The sequence below is a fragment of the Mytilus californianus genome, unplaced genomic scaffold (assembly GCF_021869535.1).
Source record: "Mytilus californianus isolate M0D057914Y unplaced genomic scaffold, xbMytCali1.0.p SCAF_6, whole genome shotgun sequence".
In the NCBI taxonomy this organism is placed as follows: Eukaryota; Metazoa; Mollusca; class Bivalvia; order Mytilida; family Mytilidae; genus Mytilus; species Mytilus californianus.
The window spans coordinates 1,086,887-1,110,324 of record NW_026262712.1 but is presented as its reverse complement, the minus strand read 5'-3'; the positions used below and the strand labels follow the sequence as shown (position 1 = coordinate 1,110,324).

The window sequence follows — 23,438 nt, the reverse complement described above, 5'->3', positions numbered from 1 at the left end:
CATGCACATGGCAAGCAAAGATGTCTTCTAGCTATCATGAATAAAATATGAATTTTACAATGGATGTAGATCAAAAAGTTACAAATAACTGTATTGACATTGAATAGTGCAGTGTATTCTTCTGATGACATGACTCTTGGATTTAGGAAGATTGATGTTTTAACACATATTTATGGAAACATCTTTTGGTAAGTACATTGGATTAGAATTTCCACCATTTTGAATAAGTGTATATGCTCTTTTAGTTCAAAATAGTGATATTTAAAGTGTCTTCTTAACTTTTTAGAGTGAAGAAAAATTTTAGACAATATATTTATGCATTAATTTATATATTATCAAAATGTGTAAGACAGGAGACATATTTATTTTATTATTAAGACCATTTGTTTTAGAAAATATTACTAATAAAATAAGAATATTCTAATATAATGAATTTGGTATAAAACTAGAGATCTGGGGTATGACTGCAAATAAGACATCTATCCACAAATGACAGATAAATATATATAATTTTTTTCTGGTTGAACAACACTTTCTGTTTTGAGTATTTCAATATATATCTAAATACTTCTCCTTGCATAAAGATTAATATGGCTGCAGGATTAACTGGATTTTATTTACTAGATAATAACTTTTAAAAAGCAAGGATAAAGCCGTCATGTAGTCTGTTGTGTGTTAAGATCTTTCAACAGTATTTTGGCTATATAAAATACACAATTTAAATTTATTTTTTCTACAATGTGTAGTCATCAGTTTGCAATGACCAGATACATGTAATGCTCAACTTTTAAAGACCTGGCCCTCAACTATTGGCCGCCTAGCCCTCAACTTTTAATGACCTGGCCCTCAACTATTGGCCACCTAGCCCTCAACTTTTAATGACCTGGTCCTCAACTGTTGGCCAGGTAGCCCTCAACTCTAATTGCTCACCTGTTGGACACCTAGCCCTCAACTATGATATTTTCTCAACCTTGCTCAACTAATTTGCATAAAGTTGAGCATTTGATAGTTGAAAGACTACCTAATCTGCATGGCAAAAATCCAGGTAGCCCTCAACTATTTGCTCAACTGATGGCCAGCTAGCCCTCAACTGGCACTCAACTGTTTGTTCAACTGGCGGCCAGCTGAGCAATGCAGTTGGCCATCCTATCATTTTTTCTGTATGGGTTAATAATAAGATTATTTTTAACAATGTACTGAACAAAATGAAATCCAACCCCATTTTTTTTCTAAATAATTAAAAAGCATAAAACAGATGAAAATTTTATTTTGTGCCGAACTGACCAACAAAATGTCGAAATGACATTAAGATAAGTGCCTATTTAATCAGATGCCGATTTGACTTATACTATAGGTGCCGACTTGACTTGTACCCTCTAACCAATGGACAAAAAAACAGGATTGAGTGTAACCTGATAAACTGTTGACACTACATAGTTCCTATTTCCTAGATTTAAAATTAACTATTTTTTGAGCCATATTCTGTCAGTTGCTTACTGCAGGTTGACAGTTTCCTCAGGCAACTCTGTTTTCCTCTATATATAAATCTTACTAGTTTTTGAATGACTGAATAAAGCATAAATAAATGTTCTCAATGGATTATATTTGAAACTATAATACAAGACACTAGTCTTAGAAATCATATGAAGTGAAGACACAATTATAAGCATGATAAGGGCTATTCCAGAATTATCTGTATAGGGGAGGGAGAAGGCACATTACTAAAAAAAAATTGCATGGGCTACTTCACATATTTTCCCAATCAAAACTTAAAGTTAAGGAAAAATGAATTAAAATGTTATTTAAATAAAAAGTGCCTTCCCCCCCCCCCCCCCATATACAGTCATTTCTGGAATAACTCTTAGTGATAAAGATTTGCATAAGAAGAACATTGAGCAAAGGGATGACGCAAGCCATGTCATATAAAATCTGCAAAAACAAAATCACATTAATCTTAATTGAGCAAAAATTTAAATGAGGTACTAAAAATGGACAAATTAACATGAAGAATAAGAGGTAAAAATCTACTCAGAAAATTTTCTCGGCAGAAATACCCTCGAACCCCCGTTTAACAAGGAGGGAGATACCACACTCTCGAACTCACACACACACCACCCCACCCCCACCCCACCCCCCCCCCACCCCCCCCCCCGCCTGTGACGCTCGGTTCGGGCCTTGTGTCCCTCATGATTGCCTCCTACTTTTATTTTTCTTCAGTAAAAGTGTCGCCACCAACATTCAAACTTGATCTGTCATGTCTGTGTTTTGTAGTAATAAGCACTGTGTATATGTTTCATAACATTTGGTTGAGGTTAACTAAAGTTAGAGAACGGAAACAAAAAATTCAGCAATTCTTTTCATTTGTGAAGGGACATTACTCTAGAACGTGATGCCACCCAAATTCCAACTTGATCTGTGTTTTGTGGTAATAAGCATAGTATATTAGTTTCATAACATTTGATTTAGGCAAACTAAAGTTAGTGAACAGAAACCAATTTTGGGACGGACAGACAGATGGACGGTTAAGGGTAAAACATAATGCCCCCTCCGCAACAGCGGTGGCATAAAAATTGACAGAGTTATTCAAATTTTACAATCTTGAACCACAGACTACCATAATGTTTACAAGTCCAGTAATTAGTAAAATACTGAAAAATAAGAGACAATCTTAATTTGAATGGTATCTCTTAATTATGAAGAAGGTTCTGTAAAACATTATTGTAATTCCATGAAGTTTTGAAAAAGTTTCGTGTTTTTTTTTTTATCAACTTTAACCCTACAGTGTATCTTCATGTGTACTTCAAAGAAAAACAATAAATCCATTTATCATGTTTATCAATTCAATAAAACATTGTAAAAGGCAGAAAATTGAAAAAAACAAGTTCAATGATTTTACTCAGATGCTGTTTACAATTTTTAACTAGAGGCTAGCTGTGTCTCTCACCTTTTACTGTCGTAGATAAGATAAGAATACATGACAAAAATCTCTGTTTTATTGATTTTGTATTGCTGGTGTTTTTTTCTCTCTTTCTTCTTTAGTTTTTGCTCAAAACACAAAAGAGGGTAAACAAATCTTCATTTAAGGGCACTCACTCTAATAAAGAGTGACAGTCTACTACCTATATTGGCAAAATTTTTCTTGTTAGTAGATTTTGCCTTGCTGATCATTTTTGTGATTTAAAGTGTCTATTTATCTATTATAATTTTTATCATGTAAGGCAAAACGCAAAAAAATTGGAAACAATCATCATTAAAAGGCAATAATTCCAATAAGGAGTCATCGGAAGATTTTCTATATATGTCTTAATTGTAGATCTAGTGTTGCTGATCATTTTTTATTATTTAGTTTCTATCTATCTTTTATACTTTTTAAGATATAAGGCAAAAAACGCCAAAAAAAAAAATGGTACAAATGATCATCAATGGGCAATAACTCTAATAAGGAGTCAGCTGTCGATTTCGAGCATGCAGACTTATTTGTAGAACTTGTCTTGCTAATCCTTGTTTCAATTTAAAAGTTTCTCTCTATCTATTATTAGGTTTTCAAGATAATACCCAAGTATGAAAAAAAAAATGGTAAAATTTGTCATTTTAGGGCAATAACTCATATAAGAAGTCGTCTGACAGTTTTGACGTATATGGACAATTGGCACTCAACATTATGAACATTTCTGCTCCTTTATAACAGTTTTCGAAATAATAGACAAAACTTGCACTTATGTTCTATTTTAGCCATGTCGGCCATCTTGGTTGGCAGGCGGGATCATCAGACACGTTTTTTAAACTAGATACCCCAATGATGATTGTGGCAAAGTGGTGAAATTTGGCCCAGTAGTTTCAGAGGAGAAGGTTTTTGTAAACGTTAAACAGACGACGACAACGACGACAACGGACGCAAATCGATGAGAAAGCTCACTTGGTCCTTTTGGCCAGGTGAGCTAAAATTGCAATTATCAGTTTAAGACACATATCGATACACTAGAGTTTTGACGTTAGAATTGCACAGTGAACCAAAATCCTTTGTGGACTACCTGTATACTAGTTTACTATCACGTAAGAATATGTGGAATCTGGTTAAACATTGTCATTTTTTATTTCGTTGCTGCGTCTCTTAAGCTCATGTTTAATGTTTTTGTTGAACTAATGTAAATATATAATGTATGAAGAATAATCTTAAATTTGCAAATTTAGATTTTTGTTTACGTCTTGACAAAGTGGTTGAACAGTGTTTGTACTTTGTCTTGCACTGTATCTATTCATTCATGTCACATGAAATTAACAATGAAATAAACACAGTCCATTACAAAAATCTTTTGATCTCTTAAAGTCAATGACGTATACGAAATGACTGCAAAATTACCCGAATACGTGAATATATCAAAAGTTAAGAAAAGAAAGCACATTAAAACTTGAAATGTAAACGTTTCTCTTGGTTGTTTTAGACTTAAAAATCCTTTTATTTTCAGATTTATGTCTAAATTTTGCATTTTCTAATTTCAGTTCAAGGCTAAAAATATTGGTTAAATCGATTTTTCTTAAAATTTCCCCCGTGGATTTAAAAAAAAACGATATGTCAAAGCTATGAACTTTTAAAGCATTTTAAGGTAAAATAAAATGGGGGTCACCAGGCTTTTAAAAAAGTTCTGGACTAGTGTTTAAGCCCTCTAACCCATGAGGTCTGATTTCAATGCACTCCATTAATTACTTTGTTGTGAATTCTATATTGATAGCTTTAATAAAATAATGTTTGCAATTATATCAATGGACGATTTCTGAATTATAAGTGAATATAAATGTGTTTAACATATAATTGTTTGTTATGAAAAAGCGAAATTTTTATTATTTTGGTGAAATACGGTAATTTTGTCTGGCGCGAGTTGTACCCCTCTAATTTGGCGCCATAATTGGACACAGAAATTTCAGTGTCGCCATTGTTGAGCAACATACACCACAGATGAATACGACCATGTACATGAACAGACATAGTGGCGAATAGACAACGATGAAGGTAGAGTCATTACATAAGAAAACATAGATTTCAATATTTTAGGCAGCCAAATGTGTATAACGAAAAATACATAGTGGGGGGTTATCTCAAAATACTCGCTACTGTAGAAATGCTGAAACCTTGCATGGGCTATATGTCTCTTCTAAGTATAATCGTTATAGCTGGTATCTTATCTATCTGTTTATTTGACCCTTAACTGGCAAGTTGTGAACATGTATAACCTGTTGAGAAAATATCCGTGTCAAAGAGGAGGGGATGAACAGGGTAGGAATGCCCTTCAAGCGTCACAAATGTCCTCTTTGTGATACAGTTAGCGTCAAATAAGCCTTAAATTTTTATCGTCATTCATAAAATCTAATTTCGTAGCTACGTAAGCATGAAATGGAGTAAAATATTTATCGTTAACGTCTAATAGCTTGTAGTCTCAGTGTGTGGGTAGTCCAAATAATTATGACGTCTTGAAAGGCTATTTTAATTTTTTTTCTGTCCCCCTACTTCAACTTCCATCCTCCTTACTCTGAGATAAAAATATTGGCCAAATAAATTACCCAGAATACCCCCCCCCCCTTTTTTTCGAATCCTGGTCCTTTCACCCAAAATCATGTTCACTCCCATTCATGTTCCCACCCCACACATTCGCACCCTAGGTCAGTTTGCAACCTTAATTTTTTTTAATCATGCTTTAGTTAGTGTAATACTATGAAATAAAGACATTAAGTTTATTTTATTGATTAAAAATAAATTGACACACATGAGATAAAAGGGCACGGGCTGTAAAAAACATATATCTGGTCTCTCTATTTATAATCTTCATTAGTTTTACTCCTACCTAACTAGTTACTTTTATTTTCACTTTACACCAAAGCTAGTATTCCTTATTAGCTTTGTAAATTATCAATAAACAGTAATCATAAATAATTAACTTTTAATAATTATAAAATCACCCAAAAATATTTCATTTAAAAAGATCACAAACTTTTATTCATGAAAATATAGGTCTATTTATACTGAAAATACATATATATAATAATTCAACATGTATTTAAATAAAAATAAAAATGACGCCACCCAAATTCAAACTTGATCTGTGTTTTGTGGCAATAAGCATTGTGTAAAAGTTTCATAACATTTGTTTGAGGCAAACTGAAGTTAGAGTACGGAAACCAATTTCGGGACATACATACGTATGGACAAACGGACATACAGACGGACAAGGGTAACACTTAATGCCCCCACCTCAGCGGCGGGGGCATAAAAATAGGGTGCACACTAACCCAGTGGGTGAACGTGTAGGGTGCGAATGTGTTTTGGGAGCTAACAGACCCCCTTTTCCCGCTTCCTGATCCCTCATTATCATGCTCCCTTACCCCTGTCCACACCTCAAAGAGATAGATTGTTTTATTTGTTTTCTTGAGAATATAAATGGCCTTATTTGTTAATTATAACCCCTACAGGAGGGTAGTAATGCCCTTTACGGTCAGGTGTCAAACGGTCATTTTTGGCTACCGTTAGCATCAAATTGATTAAAATTTTACCGTGATTTGTCAAAATATCCTTATCGTGATTCGTCAGAGGTCTCAAATATTTATCGTTACCGTCATTTTAGAAAAATTTAACGTGATTCGTCAAAATCAGTCGATTTATTTATCGTCTAAAAGAAAGTGTACATTTTATCGTCATGCACCAAAAATTACCATTAACGTCAAATGGCAAAAAAATTTACCGTTATTCGTCACGAAGGTACCCCCATTACGACCCTCGTACAGTACTAAGTACAGTATCAAGGTTTAAACATAGGGGCTTATCTAGTTTACCAAAAAACACATACATTTGTGTTGAAAAATTCAATATTGTTTTGTGCTTAGTATTTTTAAATACAAAAATTGTGTATCCCATATTCCAAACAGGGTACAAGTAACCTCAACATAATTTGGATGACAAGGAGAACAAATGTAGCTCAGCTGCATTTCAGAATTTAAGACAGAGAAATTACTTGTCCCTGGCAGCCAAAGAGCATGCCCCGAGAAGTATGTATTCAACATATAAAAACAAAATCACAATTTATACTTGCTGTGCATGTAATTTTATTTTGTATGCTCATTATTGATCGCCACAAATTCTTCATTTTTTTTTCAAAGAATTTTTGAAGTACATTATACATTTAAATGTCAATCATCATGATCATGGTTGATTTTCTGACAGAATTACTCTGGCTTTTAGTTTCAGGCTTCAAGTACATGTAAGAGGAAGTAGTGATTTGTTGTAAAAGGCTCTGGAATGTTCAACTTTACTTGGAAACTTTTGGCAAAGTACAGACAAAATTTACATGAGAAGCCAAGATCATCTTGTCTTGCAATTGGGAACTATATGTAAAGTGCTGAAACTTAAGAACAACACTGGAAGCCAAGATCAACTACATGTATAATCAAAGTACAGTCAGAATCCATATGAGAACCCAAGATCAACTATACTGAGTTGGTGACTATATGCAATGTGTTGTCAGAATACACTTAAGAAGCCAAGATCAACTATAACGTAGAAATAAATGTTAAGTGCTGTCAAAATCCATACAAAAATCCAAGATCAAAAGGACCTACTTTACCTACATGTCCCAATTGTGAATACAGATTATTGGGTCATTTAAAAACCACTGAAGAAGAATATTAATATACAAATAGTGAAAATATGGAGCTGATCAGTTAATGATTGTACATGTAGTATATGATGAACATGATGTACATGTATGCATGTCAATAATTATATTGGAATTTACAATGTTAATTAACCTTATGTTTTATAAATTTGATCTCAGACATTTGAGGAATAAAAATCAAAAATGTTTCAAAAAATGAATCAAAATGTGAATCAAAATTCTTTTTAATAGAGCTGTTTTAAATTAATTTTTTGCTGCAAACATGATTCATGACATGCACACTGCAATGTACGCAGTTGTCTTTAATACAGAATGTTGCTTATGAGATTTGTATATTTAGGAAATCATAATATCAAGTGGCAGTTGTGGTAAATGGACATGCCTTTCCCCTCATCTTTTACCTCACAACCCCCTGACCCAAATGGCCACTTGAATTATTTTACATCATTTGACATTTGTTGTCCATTCATATGCTATTCAGATGCTATTTCAAAAGTTATATTTTCTGGATAAAAGGAGAATAGGAATATTGTTCTGTTCAGTGAGACAGCAACCAAACAAAACAATCAAACGAATTATATATTGTCTGGAAAAACTTGTGTCTCACTAACTGACAACCTCATAACCTATCAGAATGATCTAGATTACTGAAATCAGATAAATATTATTTTGTAAAATTAGATATGCACTCAAATTAATAGAGATTGCAACAAAGGTTTCTGGAAATGATATATACTTTAAAAAATCCAAAAAAATTGTGGACTTATAAACATATAAAATTCTAAATACTTCTAAATGTAGAAACGGGAAAATTTGGTCTGCACAATTTTCATGATTTTATCTCATTTAAATTATGTTTGATCAATCTACTGAATGACATCAATAGTTGACTTTAACATTATTAGAATTGCAATTTTTTTACCCAAAACATCCATTAAAGATTGCTGAAGATAAATGAAATATTCAAAAACAAAACATCAACTAGTCTCATGATACTGGTACATGTATGTCTTCTGTCCTTGGTCTCATTTTCATGGTTCAGTGACTGCTAAATTAGGATACTTGCATTGGGTATATTGGTCCCTTGCAAGTTTACATGTCCTTCAGACATGCATGCATGACATGGTTCACTTTATCTCAACCTCATTTGATGGATCAGTGATCCAGGTTAAAGTTACCTGATTAGGATTGTTTATCAGATACTGTTAGCAAAAGGTCATTAGTCAATGTCAAGTTTTTGTGTTTTGGTCTGTTTTACTAATATTAAAAGGGGTATAGATAAACTATAGTTGATGTATGCAAGGAGTACATGTCTGTCTGGCAATTGTCATTTGTCATTGGCCTCATTTTCATGGTTCATTGGTCAATGGTAAGTCCTCTTTTAAGATGCTACATTGTGTAATCAATAGGTCAACTATGTTTGGTGGATGGAATGATTATTAGGCATGTTAGGTGCATATATAAAAGTAAGAAGATGTGGTATGATTGCAGATGAGACAACTCTCCACTAGAGACCAAATGACACAGAAATTAACAACTATAGGTCACCATACAGCCTTCAACAATGAGTAAAACCTGTACCGCATATTCGGATATAAAAGGCCTCGAAATGACAAATTTAAAACAATTCAATCAAGACAACTATAGCTAACTGCTTGATTTATGTACAAAATAATGAATGAAAAACAAATATGACTGTCTCGCAGGGTTTATCTGACCTCTACCTCATTTTTCATGGTTTTGTCTGTTTCCAGTATACTATATATGCTATGGTTCAACAATAGTTGGGTGTATGGAATTATTGTAAAGCTGACTTGGTTTATCTGACCATGGCCTCATTTTAATGATCATTGATAATATTAAGTTTATCTTTAGGAATAAAATCAATCATGAATGATGATTAGTCAAGCAGGTGAGACATTTCAGCTTGTGCACTCTTGTTAACGCTAAAAATGTGCTGAAAACTGTGACTACCAGGTAACAACTTGAAAAATATGTGATCTATCCTGATACTTCTTGTTTGTATTGAAGCAAATCCTAATAGTTCACACCGTTTGCTTGTAAGCATATTTTTTAAGAAAACATTTCCATATTTGGTGTTTTGAAATTGATTTCACAAAACACAGCTATCTATATCATGGTTGAAATTAATATCGTTGTAACCCAAACAAATCTGTCTACTTACCATTTTCAAATTTGGTAATTTGGTACATTAAGTTGGTCTTACAGGGATTACAACTGTGAATTTCAAGGTCTAAGGTGACCCTCAAATAAAACTTTTAACCATGAAATTAATATTTTGTCTTTGGGAAGTTTTCATTTACAAAGGTCTGAGAGATGTCTGAAATATGAAAAATAGGAAGATGCGGTATAATTGGCAATGATACAACTCTCCATCAAAGACCAAATTACATAGACGTTAACAACTATACGTCGCTGTACAGCCTTCAACAATGACCAAAACCTATACCGCAAAGTCATCTATGATAAAAGGCACAGAAATCAGACGTTCTTTTGTATATATTGCACAGAAAAAAGTTAAATTTGTGCTCGCTGAATGTCCACTGGCAAATATTTCAAGCATAATACGGATTATAAGTACCATATGAAGGTTCTACAAAGAATGAAGGGCGAGATATAGGAACTGACACTGGAAAATGAATGTACAATGTATGTTAGGTATGGGCAAAATTTCCCCTTTTTCCCTACGAGGCTGCGTATTTATCAAGCTGTATGAACACCCTGTCGAAGCATCTAGCTCTTGGATTAGGGAAGTCATGTGACTATTCCGATGTTAACCAGACGTGTACAGTTTAAAAAAGTCATCTCCTTATTATCATCATAAACCGATAATTACGTAACTTTGCCGCAGGTTGGTCAAACCAGTGTTCACAAATCATTTAGAAAATTGCCATTCATATTTTTTGTTGCAACGACATGCTACACTTTCATTTTTTGAAATCAAGAACTTTCCTTATTAGCTTCGCTATTCAACAAAAATTCGTAAGGGTTCCGCGGAACCCAGTGTCTCGCCTACTTTTGATGTTGTCTATATTTTCAGTGTGATAGGTGAATGCACATAATAGATTTGCAGTTAATGAAATAAAACATTTGAAATGTATGAAAAAAGATTTTGTTGTAAAAAATTAATATAGTATGCAATTATATATATATATATAGATTTATAAATGAGTAGAAACATAAATTTATTGAATGAACAAATGTTAAAGAAGACAAATTTTAAAGTGCTTAATGATCTATCCTTTAATTTAAAAAATAGAATATATGTACAAAAAAGAAAATTGTGGGTTATAGGAAATCTGCATTATTTTCTCATAAACTACATTTAGAGTGAACTAGAATAAAATGTTAAAGGTTAGGTGACATAAATATGAATATAAATAAAAAAGTATTATTGCAAGATGTTATTTATCAGGAATTGAGTCGCCCAAAATAAAAGTACTAAAGAATTTGTGGATGTGCCATTTGCAATGAACCTGAAAGAATAAAAAATTAGAGTGTAAAATATGTTAGTTTTAAAAAAGGACTTTCATGCATAATTCTGTGATGGTTCCATTATCTAAAATGAATAGAAAATTGGGAATAGGTAATAAATATTGTTCTTACTGTCACGACTGTATTGGTCTACCTGAAATTTTTTTTTAATATTTATTATAATATACATGACAAGTATTTACAAAGGTAATTTGGAATATTGACTGTTAATTTTCTTCATTAAGTGCAAATACTGCCTGTAAATCGTCATCATCATCGTCAGTTGAGAAATCTTCTTGTGTCTACAAAGTTATACAATATAAATTAGAAAGGGAAAGTAATAGAAAAGGATTTGAAATTGAAATGGTTTGGGAAAATGGAAATAATAAAATAGAAAAAGAAATTATATAAAAAGATGATTGAATGTAATGATAGTTAACGTCAAAACTGTAAGTGACTATAAACATGATAAAGAAATAAATAAAAATATGCGTGCCTTTGCACTTCCCTCCTGGGATTCTAGAGTTGGTGGTATGACTACTTTGTCATCCTCAGATGAAAGAGACTGTGATACCTGTTAAAAGGAAATTAATGCATGCATAAATTTTTTGTAGCATACAAATATCTGTTGTTGTATGTAGAAAGACATACATAAGAATAAATGTATGTTATAATACCTGTGTTTAATATCTTTTTGAAATGTGAATAAAAAAGGAACGGTTGAAAGATATTATGAAATAAAATACCTTTTTTTGAATATTTCATGATTGTTTTATGAATTATCTTATATTTCAATGTAAAGCTTTGAAGAATAGAAAAATATCATGCCTTTGATGTTGATAGCACATCTTTATCATCATCATCATCATCATCAACAGATGAAAGCATATTTTCTACAGTGTCTAGTTTATTTAATAGTCTTGGTAAATGAGTTCCAAATGACTCCAATTGTTCAAGATTGCTTTGTATGGCGGGAACCCACAAGGAGGTTTGTGCTTCTTTTAATTCATCTAGAGTAGTCTGCAATGAATTAAGAGTCACATCTAGGTCTCCTATAAGAAGATCTCTTAGTTTGGTAGAAAAAGACTTTGCTGATGCATTGCATTTTCTGGTTTGGGTTTGCAATGCTGCCATTTTTTTGGCAGCATTGTACTTTGGGTTTTTCCTCTCAACTTTAAAATGGTCCAATTCTCTTTTTAAATTGGTAACCTCCTTCTTTACTTGAGTAAATGAGTTCTTTACTTTAGATATTTTACCCATTTTCTGTAAGAAATATATTGTATGAATATCATGATATAACTAACCCTTAAGCAGCATTATACAACTGAAAATGAAATGGATATTGATTGAACTACTTATTTTCAATGTAGAATAAAAAAAATGTTTAGGATAGTTATACATTGATAATCCAATAATCCTCATGATTTAAACATAGAAACATAATTTGTTCCAGATAAATCATAGTAAATGAGTTCATAAATTTAAATAAAAGTATTCATTTGTGTAGTCAATGTTGTTTTATCATAATTTCATTTAAAAGATTTTTTATTGTAATTGAGTTGTAGTATAAAGGAGATTTGCTATATGTAAAAGTAAGCAAAAGTATAATAAAAATTAAGGAGGCATGACGACAGACTATAACCATATTAAAATACAGGTAATAGAAAATTTAATATATATAATAACATTATTTGTATGCCACAAGGATAAATATATTAGAAATATATATAAGTAAGATAAATGTATTGATTTTGATTATCTTTCTGCAAATAATTAAATACTGCAAGATGATAGACATTGCATACTGTTGTATTGTGTACAGTAAGAATTATCATAACAGCATCATAAAATTTCTACAGTAAATAATTATATGAAGTATTATAAAAAAAATGTTCGATATCAAATATCTTGATAGTATACTACACACTATAACTAAAAGCTGACTGCTCATACATTGGAAGATATATTCTTTTTTGGTAATTCATGCTATCCTTTAACATTGTAAATACATTTATCAATTTATATAAGAACATTAATAAAAGAAAATGTTATTTTATTTTATTTGAAAAATGTGATATTTATATCATATATATTTTCCTATTATGTGAAAATGTTTTATTGAATGTCATATAAATGTACCTTTATGCTGGATTATACAACATAGGACAATTTTAAGTCTTTTAAAAGTAAAATCATAAAAATACTGAACTCTGAATATAATTTTTCTAATTTGATTAGTGTAAACTATTAAGATCAAGATAAGAAGAGCATATGAATGAAGTAATCGTGTTTTCAGTTTTTATAATATTAAAAGACTGCATGATTTATCATATAAAAATTATAGTCTTTTTAATCATTGCATATCAGCTTTAAATATAAATGAATCAATTTATATGTATTCACCTGAAACTGTTGTGGCAATTCATATTTGTTCTTGTACATTGGGTTGTAGCTACTGACAGTTATCCTCATGAATAGGTATATGTAGATTGTATATGCATCCAACCACAGTATAATAATGATGAAGAATAAATCACAAATCCTCTTTTTAATGTATTTGAATTCAATATTACTAGAAAATGTATTTGTCATGAATTTGGAATGGTATGTCACATTGTATGCTAATTAAATGATCCTGAGTTAAATTAAAAAAAAAATAATGGTATTTCATTTGTTTATGGAAACCCATAATGGTTTGTGGTAGCTGTAGTATGATTCTAGAGCTCCACAACACAGATTGTCTTTTTCCACATTTGTAAAAATTAGGTCAATTGTTGTGTTTCCATCAGTTGTTTTTTCTTTGATAATTTGATGGAATCCATTGTTCAACATATGTTTTTCAATTTTTAAGTATTTCATTGATTGTGGTTCCATATTTAAATTAAAATCACCTATGATAATAACAGGATGAGTTGACTGAATGTGTTCCTTTAATTTATTCAAAGATGATATTATATTCAATACATTTTCATCTGGTCTACAGTATACACAAATAATTGTGAATTGATAAGGTTGTTTAATCTGTACTACAGTTAGTTCAACCTTCTTGCTATTGAAAGGAATTACATCAGCAGTATATGTTTTTTTAATATACACAGATGATCCATATGCTGTCCTGTTGTTGTGATAATCATTTCTGTACATATTAAAATTCTCCATTTCATAAAGATTATTTTTGTCACTTGCACATAATTTAGTTTCCACAAACAAGCATACATCAGAAGCTGATATAGATTCATCTTTTTTTATATCCTCTATATGTAAATGTATAGACTGACAATTATGAAAGTATATTTTCATTTTACAGTTGTCTAAATTATAAAGTGGACTATAGCATAGTTGTAATTGTGCATCTGTTCTCAATCTGTACATTTCAGATTTTACATCTTGTGATACTGTAATTTTAGATGGATCTAGTTTTCCAGATATATGAATATTTTGTAGTGCAGTTACTCGACTAAATGCTTCATAATGAAGATGGGCAAGTTTTTTGCTAGGTAATTGTAGGACTGCAGATTGCATGGTATCTCCTTGAGATCTATGAACTGTTTTAGCACATGCCATTTGTAGAGGATATTGATATCTGCTGACTTTTGCATTCTTGTATCGTCCCACTGAAAATTCTCTTCTTACCCTTTTAATTGGAACCCATGTTTGTAAAATATTTCTTTTGATTAAATGTCTGCTTGCTAGTCTAAGTTGTCTGCCACAATCTGCATTGTCAAATTGGACCCATATAATTCCTTTTTCAATGTATTTGGTTGTACATGAGGCTCCATTAACTAATCCATCTGAAACATCTAGATTTATTGTCAATTCATTTTTCAGTGAAACTGCAGTTTTAAAAACTTTTCCTAATCCCATTGCATCTCCTGCCTTGTGAGGGGCTCTAGCCAGTATGTCATGTTTTATGCTATCTGGGACATCCCCTATCACAGTATCTGAAGCATGACTAGTAATTTTTGTGAACTTAGCAAGATCAAACATTTTGTCATTGTAACTATTAACATCGTGGTTGTTGTATATAATATGTGTTGAACTATATGGGTAATTTTGATCTGCTGTATTTATAGTTCTCTCTTTTAAAATTTTTATGTCGTTTTCAGTCTGCTTTCCTTCACGCATTCTGTTTAACAATTCTGCAAATTGTTGATCATCCTTTTGCCTCATTATTTGTGTTAACTCAAAAATTTTGAAGTTATCTTTCCATACATTAGAAGCTAAGAGGCCATAATCCTTCTTACAGTGTAGAAAAATCCATCCATCCTTGACTGGTTGAAGTTGAAACAAGTCACCTACAGCCAGGATACTGACACCACCAAATGGTTTGCGTATAGACATAATATCTTGAAGTCTAAAGTTAATATAATTCATCATATTGCATCCAAGCATAGATACTTCATCTATTATCACAACCTGTAAATGTCCAAGATCCTTTCTTAGTGTATTTAGCTTATCTGAAGTAAGGGATTTGTACGTTAAACTTTGGTTAGCAGGTATCTTGAATGCAGAATGAATTGTACTACCTTTAATAAGATAGGCTGCCTTCCCAGTTGGAGCAGTGAACAAGATATATTTAGTATCAGGATTATCACCAGGACTCCGAGTAAACCATCGCTGCAATGCCTGATATATTCCTCGAGTAACTTTTGTTTTACCTACACCTGCACCTCCACTTAAAAATATAAAAAATTGGTCATTTAATGTTTTAACTGATTTAAGTATGTGTAAGAAGATTTCTCTCTGTTTTGTGTTAAATGATTGTACAAGTTTTCTATATTCCATATCAGCCATTCTGTTTATAAGAAGTTCCTCATGGTTATCACTCCCTGATGCAAGGTCCACATCAGCTTTTGTTTGCCTGCATGATTCCTAAGTCTTGCCCAATATCATAATTTACATACAGGTCTTCATTATTATTTTGGTCAATGAATTCTACAATATCTGCATCACTATTGTTTAAATGTTGAGTACATGTTGCTATATCAGTGTATGCATCTTCATTATCAGAATCAAAGTTCTGAATATCATTTTCAGCTCTAGCAATTTCTTCTGCATTTTGTTCATACTCTCCTTTCTTTTGATGTACATCATCCTTTACTTCCTCATATCTTTCTTCAAAAGATTGGCATTTTCCAATGATTTTATTTTCTGTATACCATGGAAAAAACAACATTAATTGTTCACGATAATAATTTTCACAATCTTTTTCAATGTTGTAGTGAACATATCTTAAATTTTTTTTTCTTTTTCTTTTCCTTATTGTATCTCCATTGGTGAGTTTGACAAGTGATGCATTGCCTTCATCATGATCATCAGTGTCGTATGGATCATCTTCAAAATTGTCATCATCATTGTCCTCTGGTAAATCTTTTTCCTTTCCTTTTGGCTTTGCTTTCTTGTAAATCTTAACTGTATCAAAGTTACTGGCAAAGTCTGCTAGACAGATGTCTTTTAAAAGAAATGGTCTGTAAGAATATCTTTTAATAATATTGCCACACTGAATTTCTGTTGAATCTTCGGGAAGTTGTTCTAATAATTCAAGGCTTTTTAAAATGAATGGTCTTTCTTCAGGAAATGATGTATTCACAAATACAAAACCAAGAGAAGCTCTTCTTAAGGGCATCTGTAGTAGCAGGTAACTAGCTTCTTGTGCACCTACTTCAACATGACATAGAAATTTATTTCCTATTTGTGATACTTGTTCCTGAATCTCATAATTTCCTTGTTTAACTTCCTCAGATGCACGTCGCAAGATGTCACTCATACCACGCTGGCCTTTACTCATATAGCTGACTATGTACATTATAACAGAATATGCACTTGTTATATATTGAATATCAAGATTTGCATTCCAAACCCTGAGCATGTCACAATTATAGCTATTTATTCTAATTTCATTTGGATTTCGTTTCAAGAATATTTTTGTATCTTTTAAAGTACTTCTTACAGCTTTAATGTAATTTTCTTCTGATATATCTATTATTTGAAGGAATTCATCAAAAGTTTTTATCAATCCCTTTATTATTGTCTTGAAGGAATGTGCTGATTTTCTTCCAGTTTTCCTTTTGTTCAATTTTTCCTAATTCATCTAAGGGCTCTAATATCAATGTTTTACCCATTGGTGGAATAGGAAAATTAAAACGGCAAACCTTTTTACTCTTTTTTTCACAAGTGGGTGTGTGCCTGTGTGTTTGGAGTTTTACCAGGTCTTCTTTAACTAAGGATGCTGAACATGATAGGTATTTAGAAATGTACTTTTGAATGTCTTCATTTGATTGTACACCATACTTTGGCGAATTTTCAATCCATAGAATTGCATGGATATGTGGAGAACCACGTTGCTGAAACTCTACACGGTAGAAGAAGTCTGTAAGTTTGCCTATCGGTTCTAGAGAATTCTTTAGGAATATATTGAAAAATTTTTGAACACGATAATCAAAGAATCTAGAAACTGTCACAGGATCTGATTGTACAAGTCGACATTTTTCATGGTATGTCAAGCTGTTGACATCAGTTTCAGTAATTTCTTTGCCATCTACTATTTTGCTTAGAGAAATCAGTAGTTCTTTCCATCTTGATTCACCAGCTGATAGACTTATAAAAAAGGTTGGTACACCTAATTGTCGCACCATTGCAAAAGCATCTTTCTTTGCAGCTTCCCAATATGGGGGTGATCCTCTGATAGTTCTAAAAATGCGATATCCTTCATCTAGTTTAACCATTTTGTTAACTGTATCACTGTCTTTAAAGTCTCCTGCTGTAAATGTTTTATCTTTTGTTTTTAACCTTCTTACAGATAGCCACGTTTTATCTTTTATCTGCTTTACTTGAAGTTTTTTAGTTTTAAAAAACAAATTAGGAATATTCAATGCAACACGTCTATCCTCATGACGGATTTCAAGTTTGCAGTCATCACTGTACTGGACAGGAACCTGACGGCCTTTGTTGGATGTTCTAGTTTCTCCACAAAATATTGTTGGAAAAGCAAGTTCTTCAATATTATCTGTGAAAATGCTGATTGGTTGATTGCCTTCACTTGGTGCGCAGCAAAAAATATGTTGACCATCATCAGTATAATCACTGTCAATTAACATAGTGTCCATGCTTCCAAGTGGTTGATTATCCTGCTCTATTTCATCGTCTTCACTCCACTCTTCATCTTCTTTATAGACAATTTGTTCTTGACGATTATTATTAGAAATGTCCTCTTTTTTTAATGGTTGGTCTGGGATCTCTATAACTTGTTCATCATTTTGATGTTCCTTGGTATTGATGTTTGAATTTTGCAACCAATTATCATTAAAACCATCTGTTACATATTTTCTAAAAAGATCTTTTGTAAGTAAATAGTTCACAGCTTCTACACATTTTGTTGGTCTGATATTCTCATACATGTAGTGGCTTCTGTAACGCAACCTCCTTTTCAATTTGAGTGGTATAGTATTAGTGTCATCAGTTCTTCGTGGCAAGGATCTAACAGTACTAATGTTGTCAGAAGGAACATTTACTACATTGCCTTTAATCAAATATTGTCCACCTCTAGGTAATTCGCGCATTTGCAAAAATATATTAACTGGAGAAACCAATCTCTCTTCTAGTTGATTCAAGTTTAATGCAGGTGGCTTGTTGGGGAAACCCATGTTATTCTTAATGGATAATCGAGGTATTTTACCTTTTCTTAAGGCATTGGCACAAGTGTGACATATCCATTCTCCATCTACATCTTTATACTTAGATGCTGAAACTACAGATTCTTTGAACCAAAGTTGTCTGCATGAGCAACATACATATATACATCCATGCTGAAGGGATAAATTGAATGCCTTTACAAGTTCTTCTATAGTTTTAGCTGCACAATTTTGTTTTGTTTTTTGTTTATAAATTCTGTCTCTGACAATTTCATTATAATGGTATTTAGGGCTAGATCTTCTGTTTCTCTTTTGTTTATTTTCATTCTGTCTATAACAGGAATCTTGCCGTCTAGTTCTTTTCTGATTCAATTCTTTCTGCATAAAATTGGGGCTTTTTCTTTCGGTTCTTTTCTGATTTAATTCCTTCTGCTTAAATTTGGGACTTTTTCTTTTGCTTCTTTTCTGATTCAATTCTTTCTGCTGAAAATTGGGATTTTTTCTTTTGCTTCTTTTCTGATTCAATTCCTTCTGTTTAAAATTGGGACTTTTTCTTTTGGTTCTTTTCTGATTCAATTCTTTCTGCTGAAAATTGGGACTTTTTCTTTTGGTTCTTTTCTGATTCAATTCTTTCTGCTGAAAATTGGGATTTTTTCTTTTGGTTCTTTTCTGATTTAATTCCTTCTGCTTAAAACTGGGGCTTTCTCTCTTGGTCCTTTTCTGTTTCAATTCCTTTAGCTTAAAATCAGGGCTTTCCCTCTTGGTTCTTTTGTGATTCATTTCCATCTGCTTAAAATCATGGATCTCTCTTCTGATTCTTTTCTGCTGCAATTCAGGCTGTCGTTTACCTTTCCTCTTATTGCATTCTTTCTGTCTGAAAATAGGATCTAGTCGTCTAATTTTTTTTTGGCAGAGTTCGTTTGCTGTATATAAAGCATCTGATCTTTGTTTTCTTTTAAATTGCCTAAAAATAATCTGATCTTGAATCTGTGTATGCAGGGAAAAGGTCTACTAATGAGTTTTTAATACAATGTCTTAAATGCTCTCTCATATATGGTATCATATATTGCTGTGTTTGTGGAGGAACTCCTAACGCATAAGAAAATGCAAAAGCCACTGCAAATGCACCACATGCTGGATCAGTTCCTTGTTGTGTGACTGGTACAAAATGTACATTTCTACCATTGCCGTATAATAATTCTAGTTGTTGTGTAAGTTCCTGCATGGTTGAGGGCATTGTAAGAGAGTCATAGATATATATTTGAGATGCTGCAGGTTCATACACAGAAGTTAGCCAATGATTATTTTTACGTATATGATGTATGTTTATTGACTGAATTATTGGTGGAGGAGGTGGAGGATCTCTATTGTCAATAGCATATTGCATCTCAAGCGGTGTCATATACCCAATATAAGCATTATTCATATGATTTCTTAAAATACGAAGAGCTTCAACAATTGCTTCGTCTCCAATGTATACTCCAACTGATCCAACAGACTTGATTAAAGTTAAGATTTTAGAAGGCTGATGTATTGTCTTGCTAATTGATGCATTGCATTTGTGTTTTTCAAAGTTGTTATATGTTGCATATATTTTCATACATTTCGAACAAAAGGTACACTTATGTTGATTCTGATGCTGTATGTCTTTAAATTTCTTTTGACAATCATTACACGAATATGTTGTGGAATTACATTTGTGACTTTTAAATTTCTGGAAAGATGAAAAAGATTTGCTGCAGGTAATGCAATGTGGGCATTTATGTCTGAGTAATGTTTTTTCTGATTTGTATATTCTTTTACAATTCGTGCATTCATAATTTATATTTCCATTATATATATTTGCTTCTTTGTTACCAATTGAAAATTGATTCATCTTCATTGTATTTCTGAAATAAAGAGTTATGGAAATTGAATATAAATTCAATATATATCCATTAAAACAAGAAATGATTGTAACAGGATGCTGTTACGAAGTCTCCCAAACGAAGCTCCCATAATTCGTAATTCCCATGGTCGCCTGAAATTGGGCAAAGTCCAATGAAAATTGGTTTGGTCCAGTAAAGTTATATGCATAAGTGATGCCTGGGGACTAACCCTGTATATCATTCAAATCATCTTGGTATGACAAACCAGAATATATATGGTTTAGGGGTGGGGATCTCGACCATTTACAAGATATTTGAACTTTCTCAAATGGCAGGGGGTGGGGGTGACCCCTGTGACCCCTGGGGACTAACCCTGTATTTCATTTGATGTGCTTTATCATGACAAACCAGAATATATATGGTTAAGGGGTGGGGATCTCGACCATTTACAAGATATTAGACATTTCTTTAATGGCAGGGGGTCGGGATGACCCCTGGGGACTAACCCCATATATCATTCAAACCATCTTCGCATGACAAACTAGAATATATATGGTTTAGGGGTGGGGATCTTGACCACTTACAAGATATAAGAACTTTTTTAAATGGTATGGGGTGGGGGTGACCCCTGGGGACTAACCCTGTATTTCATTTGATGTGCTTTATCATGACAAACCAGAGTATATATGGTTTAGGGGTGGGGATCTTGACCACTTACTAGATATTAGAACTTTTTTAAATGGCATGGGGTGGGGGTGACCCCTGGGGACTAACCCTGTATATCATTCAAACCATCTTAGCATGACAAACCAGAATATATATGGTTTAGGGGTAGGGATCTTGACCACTTACAAGATATTAGAACTTTTTTAAATGGCATGGGGTGGGGGTGACCCCTGGGGACTAACCCTGTAATACATTTGATGTGCTTTATCATGACAAACCAGAATATATATGGTTTAGGGGTGGGGATCTCGACCATTTACAAGATATTAGAACTTTCTCAAATGGCAGGGGGTCGGGATGACCCCTGGGGACTAACCCTGTATATCATTCAAACCATCTTAGCATGACAAACCAAAATATATATGGTTTAGGGGTGGGGATCTTGACCACTTACAAGATATTAGAACTTTTTTAAATGGCAGGGGGTGGGGGTGACCCCTGGGGACTAACCCTGTATTTCATTTCATGGGCTTTATCATTTAGAACATTTTCAATTAAAAAGATTGTGTCTATCACAAACGGTTTTCAATTTATAATCATTTGAAAATTTTTAAAAATAAAATCCCATAGGGTTCTATAGTAAAACCCTCTTTTCTTTTTGCCCCTCAAAGTACCCCTTTATAAACCCCATTGCACAAACAAAACCCTGATTGCATCACTAGACATGTTAGTCTAACATATTGTGAAACCCTAAGTTAATCTGACAAGCGATTTTGGAGAATGGGTGCGGACAAGTTCAAATTTAAAAGCGGCGGAAGAGGAAGAAGAAGAAGAAGAAGAAGAATAATAATAATAATAAGAACTGAGCAAAAACAATAAGTCTTCCCAAACTTCGTTTGGGAGACTTAATAACAGTATGTGAAGTAACTTTTATTCTGTAATAGTGATGAACCAATAGTTATTGATAATTCTTGTTGATTAACCAAATAGTGATGTACAAAAACGAAGGATATGTGGTAAATGTGCATCAGACTTCATCTTTTAATATATAAATACAGATAAAAGAATAAAGATCATTGTTATGTATGTGTAACCTCTGAAAACGACAACAAAATTCTCTAACGGCAGGGGTTGGGGATGAACCTTGGAGACTAGCCAGGTATATCATTCCAATCAATTTGACATGACAAACAGGAATATATATGGTTTAGGGGTGGGGATCTCAGCAGTTTACCAGATATGATAACATTCTTTAATGACAGGGGTTGGGAGTCACCCCTGGGGGAATCACACAATATTTGATTTGATTTGTTTTATCGTCCTAAACAAAAACAAGAAAATGTTTCCACAGTAGGGGGGTTGGAGGGGTCCTGATCCCAAAATCCTGGGCTTAAAAACATGAAATCCAGAGGTCCTGAACTTAAAGAAATTTCAATCCCGTCATCCCGAAATTCGAAAAAAGATTTCCGGGATCCTGAAAGGATCAATCCCAACATCCCGAGCTTAAAAACACCCAATCCTGGAGTCCCGATAAAGGTCTGACCCCCCCTCACAGTACACAGATGCACCAATTGCACTATTATTTTCCATGTTCAGTGAACAATGAAATTGCAGTCAAATTCTAATTTGGCATACAATTTAGAACTATCATCTCATTATGAACATTTGTACTTAGTTTCAAGTTGATGAATCCTTAACTTCAACATAAACATAAATCAATGGTACAACTACCAAGGGGTGAAAAATATGTTTGGATTTGGAAAACTTCAAATAAAAATAATGAATGTTATTTACATACACATATCATATTTTTGTTCTTTAATATTTTATATAAAACAATCACATTTAAAATTATATCATAAATTACAAAATACACCAACCTTATTTCTTTCAATATATAATTGTCCAATATATTTGTCAACACTGCACCTGTCCATTTGATATATCAGAGTGAACAGTTTTTACCTGTACAATAATTACTTGAATGAAGTGAATAATGTGTTAAACTGTCTTTAATTTATAAAAATATTTTGCAAAAAGATCTGACTGTGTCATATATATCATTAATTAAAATACATAAATGCTACTATAAAAAATATCTTTCTATTTTTTCAACT

The 23,438-nt window shown here is 32.5% G+C and overlaps 2 protein-coding genes across 2 annotated transcripts in view; both read right to left on the bottom strand.

Moving 5' to 3' along the window:
- The window catches only part of LOC127705234 (uncharacterized), a 210,047-nt gene that overhangs the window by 122,708 nt on the left and 63,901 nt on the right, over nt 1-23,438 (bottom strand). The gene's annotated exons all lie outside the window — the stretch shown is intronic.
- Nucleotides 19,752-20,684, bottom strand: LOC127705244 (uncharacterized). The gene has a single exon (XM_052209583.1). The coding sequence runs from the start codon at nt 20,667-20,669 to the stop codon at nt 19,752-19,754; it is 918 nt and encodes a 305-aa protein (XP_052065543.1). The 5' UTR covers nt 20,670-20,684.